The 10,711-nt window shown below is 51.8% G+C and overlaps 1 protein-coding gene across 1 annotated transcript; it reads left to right on the top strand.

Annotated features, from left to right (window-relative positions):
• The first annotated feature begins 232 nt into the window (after window positions 1-232).
• Window positions 233-3,407, top strand: LOC120869965 (tubulin beta-2B chain). Its single transcript, XM_040249360.1, has 4 exons — window positions 233-529; window positions 1,274-1,382; window positions 1,666-1,776; window positions 2,116-3,407. The coding sequence occupies exons 1-4, from the start codon at window positions 473-475 to the stop codon at window positions 3,174-3,176; spliced, it is 1,338 nt and encodes a 445-aa protein (XP_040105294.1). The 5' UTR covers window positions 233-472; the 3' UTR covers window positions 3,177-3,407.
• Window positions 3,408-10,711: the final 7,304 nt, after the last annotated feature.

Below are 10,711 nucleotides of genomic sequence, written 5' to 3'. Positions count from 1 at the left end.
TCCCCCCACACCCGGCCTGCCAGGCTGGTCACCCTCGCGTCTCCACCCTCCCGCCCTCGGTTCCTTCACCCACCCCCAGTTTTCGGTGGCCAGCTTCCCCCCCGCCCAATCCTAGACAATGCGCACGCCCCCCACCCGGCTCCGCGCAGCCCCGCGGCCGCGCCTGGCCCGCAAGCCTCTGCCGATTGGCCGCGGGCCCGTGGTCCAGCCCCCTGGACGGTCCCTGGGGCCCGGAGCATTACGTCAGCGGGGCCTGGCGAGCGCTAGCGCGAAGGGGACTGGGGGGCTCGGGCTGGGGGCGCGGCCTGCGCGGGCCGCCCCACCCTCCTCGTATAAAAGACCGAACCCGCGGGGCCGGCGCTCTCAGCCGGCTGGTTCCCGAGCGCGTTCCCGGTGACCCCGCAGTGGGTGTGCAGGGGGACCGACAGACCGACCAGACGCCGATCCGGGCCAGAAGCAGCGAGCCGGTACCATGCGCGAGATCGTGCACATCCAGGCGGGCCAGTGCGGCAACCAGATTGGCGCCAAGGTGGGCGCGGCGCCCGGGCAGGGTCGGGTGGGGACGGGGGCCCAGCCCGACGCCCCTCGGGGTTCCGGGCGCGAACGTCGTCCTGAGCGGGCCTCCGGCTCCCCAAGTGCAGACCTTCCCGCGGCTCTGTACTGCGGAGCCGGGCGTGCGCCCGCGGCGACTTTCGGCGGGAGTGGGGGGAACCCTTCAGCTTGAGGCTGTGACTCTTCTGGCCCCTCTGTCCCTGGCCGCCCCTCCCTTCTCGTCTCTAAACCTCGCACGCTGGCCCGGGGCGCGCGCGGGGGTGTCCGCGGCTGTGCGCCCCTTTCGGGCGGGGCCTGGACTGCGGGAGAATCGGTTTTACTCGCTCCAACTCTAGTCGAGTGGCGGGGGGAGGGGCGGAGGACGAGCATCTCGTGGTCCCCGGACGTGCCTTGAATCTAACGACCCCCTCCTTCAGCCCTCACGTGCCCCCCCCCCACCCCCCCCCCCCCCCCGCGCCGCTGGGCGCCCCTCGCGCCCGCGGTCCAGTTGCTAGTCCCTCCCCTCCCCGCCGAGACCCCCGCCTCCCGCCTCGAGCAGCTGTTCGCCCAGGAAACGCCCAGTTTCAACTCGGTGACCCTGCAAAATTCAAGCCCTGCTGCTGTGCGGGTCTGACTGCCCTAAAGCTGCGGAGACGCTGGGCTGTCGGAACCGAGTTTTTCATTGTGTGTCGCGGGCCTCTCGGCGGTGGGGCGTGGCCTAATGCAGCTTTTTCTGTCTCAGTTTTGGGAAGTCATCAGTGATGAGCATGGCATCGACCCCACTGGCAGTTACCACGGAGACAGTGACTTGCAGCTGGAGAGAATCAATGTGTACTACAATGAGGCCACCGGTAATCGCCTTTACCCTGCCCCCCTCCCCAAGGGACTGACCCCAGAAGTGCAGCCCCGGGGGAGGGTGGTTTAGCGGATACCCGGAGTCCTATTTTCCCTGAGGTTTTTTTTTGGAGGGGGGCGGGGAACGGAGGTGGGGGGTGGAGGGGGAGTGCTCCTTTGAGAATCTTGTGAGAATCCCGTCCTGTGTCCTTCGTTGGGGATACAAGCAGGAAGCTGGTACCAGGGGCCCCTCTTCTGAGATCTCTGCCCGCAGGTCTGAGTCCTGCTCTGTCCCCGCAGGTAACAAGTATGTGCCTCGGGCCATCCTGGTGGACCTGGAGCCGGGCACCATGGACTCCGTCAGGTCTGGACCCTTCGGCCAGATCTTCAGGCCTGACAACTTCGTTTTTGGTGAGTGACTGGCATGGCCGATGGCCTGGGAGCTAAACTTATGCTGGACAGCTCAGGGTGGAGGGGTGTGACCGCCTTAGAGAAAATATGGAGCTGTGTGCTCATTTTGTCTTAATATATAACCTAAAACAAAAGGTCTTTCAACCTCTAATAGCCAGGTCCCTAACCTTCCTTATTTATAATTATGTCCATGACCAAATATCTTAATGTTTGGTTATTTTAATGATAACCTGAAATCTTGTCTGAACTCTGATTCACTGAGCTCTGTTCAAGGGTTTAAGGTGAAAAGGAATTTAATGCAATCACCAGTGACTTATGAAGACTCTTTCCCTCTGGCAGGCCAGAGCGGTGCCGGGAACAACTGGGCCAAGGGCCACTACACAGAGGGCGCCGAGCTGGTGGACTCGGTCCTGGACGTGGTCAGGAAGGAGTCCGAGAGCTGTGACTGTCTGCAGGGCTTCCAGCTGACCCACTCGCTGGGGGGCGGCACGGGGTCTGGGATGGGGACCCTTCTCATTAGTAAGATCCGCGAGGAGTACCCCGACCGCATCATGAACACCTTCAGCGTCATGCCCTCGCCCAAGGTGTCCGACACGGTGGTCGAGCCCTACAACGCCACGCTGTCCGTGCACCAGCTGGTGGAGAACACGGACGAAACGTACTGCATCGACAACGAGGCGCTGTATGACATCTGCTTCCGCACCCTGAAGCTGACCACGCCCACCTACGGGGACCTCAACCACCTGGTCTCGGCCACCATGAGCGGGGTCACCACCTGCCTGCGCTTCCCGGGCCAGCTCAACGCCGACCTGCGCAAGCTGGCCGTCAACATGGTGCCCTTCCCGCGCCTGCACTTCTTCATGCCCGGCTTCGCGCCGCTCACCAGCCGGGGCAGCCAGCAGTACCGGGCGCTGACGGTGCCCGAGCTCACCCAGCAGATGTTCGACTCCAAGAACATGATGGCCGCCTGCGACCCGCGCCACGGCCGCTACCTGACCGTGGCCGCCATCTTCCGGGGCCGCATGTCCATGAAGGAGGTGGACGAGCAGATGCTCAACGTGCAGAACAAGAACAGCAGCTACTTCGTGGAGTGGATCCCCAACAACGTGAAGACGGCCGTGTGCGACATCCCGCCCCGCGGCCTGAAGATGTCGGCCACGTTCATCGGCAACAGCACGGCCATCCAGGAGCTGTTCAAGCGCATCTCGGAGCAGTTCACGGCCATGTTCCGGCGCAAGGCCTTCCTGCACTGGTACACGGGCGAGGGCATGGACGAGATGGAGTTCACCGAGGCCGAGAGCAACATGAACGACCTGGTGTCCGAGTACCAGCAGTACCAGGACGCCACGGCCGACGAGCAGGGCGAGTTCGAGGAGGAGGAGGGCGAGGACGAGGCCTGAGCCGGCGGGTAGGGAGGCCGGGAGGAGACGAGGGGAGGGGGGCTCACGGAAGGAGACAGGCATGGCCTGGGCTCACTCGAGGCGGGCGCTGGGGCTCTCTGGTGCTCTTCACTGTTGCCTGTCCCTGTTTTTTTCTTTTGTAATATTGATGACATCCATGTGACCTTTGAGATCTTTCTGAACTACTGTTGTAATGGCTGAAATGACATAAACGTTTGTGTCCTAACGGTGTCCTCTTCCTGTCTCCTCCTCTTTATCAATTTAAATGTCACTTTCAGACACATTCTGCTGAGTCCTTCCTTCAGCAAGCGAAGGGATGGGTAAATGCTCAGGTGAATTTACTCTTCAGCTTCAGAAGGATAAAACCAAACCAACCAATTTAGGAAGTGCAATGAATCCGACTTTTAAGATCCCTTAAAAAAAAAACTTTTATTGGCTGTGAGGTGAGGCTAGTGGGGATTCCCCCAGCAGAGGTCGGAACCCTGTCCCACTGTACAAGTGGAAGTGGACGGGCAGAGTCCTCAGGGAATTCCCTTAAGATGCCTTTAAGTAAATATTTTATTAGCTGAGAGACGCCTGTTTGAAAGCACACTGACTCTTCTCATGGAGAAATCCTAGTCTACCTTTATCGCCTACAAAAAGAGAGAAAGACTTGGAATAGTTACTGTGTGTACGCAGCACAACGTTCCAAGCGCAGAGTGGGGAGTCAGCCTGGCTTCCGTCTGAGCCTCTGGCTCCCTTCCCTCCCCTGGAGGGCAGGCATTCTTCTATTGTTCTGCTTCTTGCATCCTTGCAGAGCTATTCTGTCTGCCGTCACACCTATGTAGATTATTCCCCGTTTTCTTTCTTTACACCTTGCTGCTGCTAAGTCGCTCAATCGTGTTAGACTCTGACCTGATAGACGGCATCCCACCAGGCTCCCCCGTCCCCAGGATTCTCCAGGCAAGAACACTGGAGTGGGTTGCCATTTCCTTCTCCAATGCATGAAAGTGAAAAGTGAAAGAGAAGTCGCTCAGTGGTGTCCGACTCTTAGCGACCCCATGGACTGCAGCCTACCAGGCTCCTCCATCCATGGGATTTTCCAAGCAAGAGTACTGGAGTGGGATGCCATTGATACTAATACTGTTCTCTGCCTGTTTTTCCAGTAAACAGTGTATCTTTAAAATGCAGATATCTGCCTCCTTTAAACGGATGCATAGTATCCGTTCTATAGCTGTGCTGTATTTTATTTAACCAACTCCCACACATGCAGGTTGTTTATACTTCTAGCTTATAGTGCCTTAGCGAATAATTTTGTGTGAATTTCCCTAAGTGGAATTTTCTGTCAAAGGGTATATGATACTGTGACATTTTAAGTTAATGAAATCCCCTGTACTTAGGAATAGCCGTAGATTTATACATCATTAATACACTAAAATTCTCAGGCAACTTTTCCTTTCAGCAGTTATGTTTATACGGGTTAACTACCTTTGAATTTATATGAAATTATAAATTCTGGATTATGGGAGAACTTTACTTTAAATAGGTAAGCCACTGTAATTTTCAGTTTGTTGTGTTCTTATCATGCAGATTTGGAATTTGAATCCAAGCCGGCCTCTAGACTTTGCCTCAATCACTAAAGAACCTGTGGGTTTTTAACATGTGATTTTTCAGCTACGATTATATGATTCTATGGGATCAATTATAGTTTGTCAGAAAGGTGCCAATACTCTGCCTTAAGGCAGAGTCAATTAGGCTGGGCTAGATTGTTTCATATTTTGGGAAGAGGAGTGGAGAATAAGTAATAAATGAATGTGCAAAACATTTACATACCACTTCAGGAAGAAAAAAAAACACCAAGGAAACTAGATTTATGATTTTTTTCTAATTTTTAGACAAATTGAAAATTAGAGGAAATATTACTTTAAATCTGACCCTGTATTTATTTGATTCTACTTGGTTCTACTCCTACTTGTGTGTGTGTGTGTGTGTGTGTGTTTAAAGAAGAAAAGAAGGAAGGAGGGGGCATGAGGATGAGAAAGATGAAGGGTGGAAAAGGTTTCACAGATTAAAGAGGCTGAAGCATGAAGACCGTTTCAAAGAAAAGGTGTGAGCAGTGTCATTCTAAGTAGTGTGAGAATAAGTTCATTTACCAGATGCTGCCCCCCATGGAAATGAGCTGTTCACTTTATGATATTACACATCCTAAAACCCAGACCCGTGCTGAGGATTGTCAAACCGGTGAGGAACCCGTGGCTTCTGCTTTCATTTTCTACATTTAACAGCGAACTGGCGGGTGCCTTTCCTGCTGAGCTGGTGGAAAGCCTGCGACAATCTCACCGAAGGGGAACGTTGGACCGAAGCGCCCGGAGCACTTGGACAGCTGCCAGGGCGCCCGGCTCTGCCCTTGGCCAGGCCTTCCTGCCACCGGTCAGACACAGCATGCAGAGCTCCGGAGGTGGGGGCGATGCTGCTGGTGCCCCTCGGCACCCTGGAAGAGCCCTGCTTCTTCCACTCGGGAGAAAGCAGTGGACAGGCGGCGCCCAGCAGGCAGGCTCCTAGCCTGTCAGCAAACCTGCGTGGGCACCGCGAGGGCTCCCTTCAGCACGATTACAACGGGGGTGCCAGATTGAACGTCAAGCTGACGCTCCAGGGCAAAGCTGTAAAAGCCCAGTAGTATGAAGTATACAGTAGTATAAATGCTGCTTAGGAAAAGACTTGGGAAGTAGGGACACGCACGGACACCTGGGCTACCAGACACTTCCTGAAGCCGCTAGTTCCTCGGTGACATTAGCGGTGTGTGATGGGGTTTGTTAGTGGGCGTGATGGTATGTGTTTCCAACGCCATTTCCACAAAGGAATTATTCCATCCCTCCCCCCGACCCCGAGATTCCGCCAGGAGGACATTCACTTCTGGGCAGGTGTGGGACCTGAATAACAAGACCCGCTGAGATATGACGTGGATTCAGAAGCTGCGGTTAGGGATGGGGGGCTGGAGTCACCCCAGGAGTCTGAGAAGGAACGGGGAACCCCAGCAGGCTGCAGGTTTCCTGCATCTCTGCCTCGGCCCCCGAGATGAGCTCCCTTATTGTCACTGTGTCGTACTGATAGGAGCTTGAGCTAAAAGTAACCTGAAGCGGTCAGCTAGTCAGACCTCCTCATCTTGTAACTAAGGAGATGGCGGGTCAGAGAACTTCGCCTCGGTTCACAGGACGCGCTGTGCAAATCGGAGTTTGGACTCTGATCTTTTCCCCACGGGGGCACCTCTCAGGTCCCATTGTTACAGGCCACACAAGGATTGTGAAGATTGGAAAGAGACGCATCCTGGTGTCAAGGAAAAACCCAAAGCTACCCCTGGGTCCGCACCCTGACTGCCAGCGTGGAGCATTTTGTCTCTGCCAGGGTCGTGGTCAGGAGGTGCGGAATCTCCGGGTTAACTCACCACATGTGAGTCCTAATGCAATTCTGGTTGCAAGAAGAATTTTCCATTGGGGTCCTTCTTGTGAAAATGAGTGGGAAGTTCATGAGTATCCTTTTACACGCACCCATTTTAGTTGTGACCTGTAACAGAACTTGACAACTACTATCTGCTGCTTTCTTTCCAGTGTGTAAGGGAAATTCTCTTACAAGGTCATGCTTTTATCAGACATGAATGTTTGATATTCACTTGAATGTTCAGACGTTCACTTGAAAACAGACTCACTCGTTCCTTTATTTCTTGGAGGCTTTTGCTCCCCACCTCCCCTACCGTTCATGCTTTTCCTGAGGCTTGCTTGCCTGTCCAGGAAGACACTGGTGGAGGCCAGGGAAGGACACAAGTCAGCAGGCTGGAGAGCCAGCAGGGCGGGGAGGCTGGGGGGTAGCCACCTCCGCATGCAGCTGAGACCCTGGGCTACCGCTGAGAAGGGACAGCCTTCAGAGGCTAAGACAGGAAGAGTCAAGCCTTGGCTTTAAACAATTATAATTTAAAGAGATTGAAAACTAAGAAAATCAGATTTATCCACAATGTTTACCAATTCAGGCTACTGCCCTCTTTTGGGGTGGATCACTTTTCCTTCTGCCTGAAAAACTTCCTTTAACATTTCTTATACGCAGATCTGCTGGCCGTAAATCTCTCAGCTTTTGTTTGTCTGAAAAAAGTATTTTGACTCATTTTTGAAAGGCATTTTCTCTGGATATGGAATTCTCGGTGGACAACTTGATTCCTGTCAGGACTTTAAAGACATAATTCTCTGGTCTCCTGACTTGTGCTATATGAGACATCACCAGTACTTACCAGCTTCGTTTCCCTCTGTTTTGTTTCTCTGTCCAACTACTTTTAAGATGATCTGCTCAAGATAATCACTGTTTTCCTGTTTTAATCTGATGTCCCTTGGGGTAGTTTCCTTTTTCATTCTAGTTGGGGTTCCTTGAACTTATAGTTTCATCAAATTCATAAATATTTCCACCATAGTTTATTCAATTATTTTTCTATCCTCCCCATTTTATTCTGGGATTCCAATTATATGCATTTTAGACTTCTTGACTTTTCAGTCTTTTCTCTGGGCCTCGGGTTTTAACTGCTGCACCTTCAATTCACTGTCCTCTGCAGTTTCTAAGCTGCTGCTATTCTTATGCAAGTATTTTTCATCTCAGATGTTATAGTAATGTATTTAATTTTTAGCAGTTCTGTTGTGTCTTCTGAAAATTTTCCATTTCTCTCCTTTTCACATTCATGTTTTCCTCTAATTTCTTGAATGTATAGATCATGTACTAGCTACTTTACAACCCTTGTCTGTCATTTCATCCTCTTTGTCATTTCCAGGTCTATGGCTATAACTGATCTTTTTCATGGACATGAGTTTGAATAAACTCTGGGAGACAGTGAAGGACAGGGAAGCCTGGGATGCTGCAGTCAAGACAGGGAAGCCTGATGTCCTGCAGTCCGTGGGATCGCAAAGAGTCAGGCATGACGTAGCAACTGAACAGTAACAATGGTTGTGAATCATATTCTCCTACTTCTTTGTATCTTTTTTTTAAATTTTTTTTTTTTGATGTGGACCATAAAAAAAAAATCTCTGTAGCTCCCTCACCAGGGATTGAACCCACATGCCCTGCATTGGAAGATGAAGTCCTAACCACTGGACCACCGGGGCAGTCTCTTTTTTGTATCTTTGGCCAGACATTGTGAGTTTTATGTTGCTGACTTCCTATTTTGTTACCATCCTTTAAATGTCGTAGGACCTTGTTCTGGCCCAGAGACATTACTCAGAACTAGAAGGATCTTAATGAAACGCGCTTCTTGGCTTTACTAGGGTGAGTCCAAAGTTAGTCTTTGACCCAGGGGTAATCTCATCCCAGTAAGGCCAAGAACCCACCTGCAATGCAGGAGAGCTGGGTTCCATCCCTGGGTTGGGAAGATCCCCTGGAGGAGGGCATGGCAACCTACTCCGTACTCTTGCCTGGAGAATCCCACGGACAGAGCAGCCTGGCAGGCTACAGTCCACGGGGTCGCAGAGTCAGACATGACTGAGCCCGCATCACAGCCGTGCCCGTGCATGAGGAGTGCCTCCGTTCTGTCTAACAGGAACATGGGTCATCCCCAGGCCCGGGTGACCTCTGGGGCTTGTTTGGTCCTGCTTTCCAGTAGTTGCCCTCCGTTCTTTTTAAAAATATTTATCCATTTACTTATTTTGGGTGCCGGGTCTTAGTCGCTGCGCACGGGCTTTCTCTAGTTGCGGCCAGTGGGGCTCCTCTCCGTTGAGGTTCGCGGGCTTCTCATCGCAGCAGCTTCTCTTGTCGCAGCGTGGGTTCTGGGTACGTGGCCTTCAGCAGTTGTATCTCGCGGGCTCCAGAGCTCAGGCTCAGCAGATGTGGGGCACAGGAGTAGCTGCCCCTCTGCCCGTGGGAGCTTCCCAGACCCGGAGTCAAAGCCGTGGCCCCTGCCCTGGCAGGAGGGTTTTTAACTGCCGGGCCAGCAGGGAAATCCGCTCTTGTTCTCGAGCAGTAGCTTCTTTCCTTTTCCCTGACTTCTGCCGCAGTGTCTTTGATTTACAACATTGTGCTGAGCAGCAGGTTCTGACCTTGTCTGGGCGTGTAGTTCAGCCAAGGACCCGAGAGGATCCTCTGTGGAGCTCCTTCCTCTTCTGTCGTCTGCTCTGTCCTTCCCTCAGCCCGACTTGGGCCCTCTGAGTCCTGATGTCTTGCTCCGACACAGAGACCCCCAAACCCTGTGTGGGCTCCACCCCCCACCCCGCCGCCACTGCAGCCTGGAAGCTGCCTCGCAGCAGCTGGCTGGGCATCACAGGCTACCTTCCTTTCCCTTTCCTCAGCGGCGGCCACTCATCGCCCGGTGGCCAAGACCTTGAGAATCGTTGTTTCCTGCATCTTACTCAGATTTTTATTTGCTTCACTCAGGAGGGTGAATCTAATTCTTATTGGCCCATCTTGGCTGAAAGTAGAATTCCTCCCTTCATTTCCTTTTGATTAAAGTGGTTTTTTTTGCCCTTCCACCTACTAATTATCTACAGCAGTACCTGTCCTGTGTATTTGCTCCTGTATTCCTTTTAGTTTGGACTCCATTTATGCTTTTCCTTTCTTCTTACCTCTCTTTCTTACTTCTTTCACCTTGTAGTAGCCATACTTTCCGGGAAACACACTCACCAAGAAGGACAATGCAGACAGTGGAGTGCAGTGGAGTGCTGGCCCCAGGCAGCATCTCCTCTTAGCCAAGGACCCTGACCAGTTTTTGTGGAAACCTTAGATATCCTAAGTGTACATGCACAAACCCACCTCCCCAAATTCCCTGAAACTAGTCTGAACAAAGGAAAAGAAAGATCCAGTCAAAGTTAACCTGTGATTCACATGCCTTAAGCCTAGGTAGTTAACAGTGGACAGTTATCAATAGCCTGTAGCCATACCCCAAGAAGCATAATAGAATGTATGATTCTATTCGGTTACACAGATAATTAGGGTATTCTTTTAGGCTATGGAGAGCCCTGGGGCTCTTTCTGGGAGGGCCTGGTTTTCTAGTTGGTTTGTCGTTTCCATAGATACTGGGCATAGAGCTCAAAGTCCACAGTCCGGCCCATGATGGAGTCCTGATTTCAAGACAGAGCCTGTTCTGTTTCCTCCTTCAACCTATTTACAAATCCCACTCCCCACCAAAAAAAAATCTCATTTTATAGTTTTTCTAATTTTAATGTATTTTTCTTTCAGGTCTGTTATATTTTGCTTGTTTTTTTTTTTTTTCAGATATTTTGGAATTTTAGGTTGCAGTTTTCACCCATTTGGATCTGTTGTCTTTTAGCCGTACTTTCATTATCTGCAGAGACATTATTGTAGTTCTTCTTACTTTTATGGATAATTCTCTATGGGATTTGAGCATGATCTTTTCCTGTTGCTCTTTTTAAAGCAAAACGGCTTTTCTTGCAGTCTCAGGAGTAACAGAAAGGCCAGGGTAGTTCTCAGAGCTGCGTGTCCACAGCTCCCTAGCACGCTGCTCTCCCACGGTGGATTTTCCACGGCTCGTTTGCTGAGGTCTGCTTCAGTCCAGCTCCATACCCCAGTCCCAGTTC

The sequence above is a fragment of the Oryx dammah genome, unplaced genomic scaffold, assembly GCF_014754425.2.
Source record: "Oryx dammah isolate SB20612 unplaced genomic scaffold, SCBI_Odam_1.1 HiC_scaffold_11, whole genome shotgun sequence".
NCBI classification, from domain to species: domain Eukaryota; kingdom Metazoa; phylum Chordata; class Mammalia; order Artiodactyla; family Bovidae; genus Oryx; species Oryx dammah.
The sequence above is the reverse complement of the archived record's forward strand: the minus strand, read 5'-3'. Positions and strand labels throughout refer to the sequence as shown.

Coding starts and splice junctions, on each gene's coding strand:
- LOC120869965 (XM_040249360.1), top strand. CDS start 473: ATGCGCGAGATCGTGCACATCCAGGCGGGCCAGTGCGGCAACCAGATT. Junction 530..1,273: donor GCAACCAGATTGGCGCCAAG/GTGGGCGCGGCG, acceptor TTTCTGTCTCAG/TTTTGGGAAGTCATCAGTGA. Junction 1,383..1,665: donor GTACTACAATGAGGCCACCG/GTAATCGCCTTT, acceptor CTGTCCCCGCAG/GTAACAAGTATGTGCCTCGG.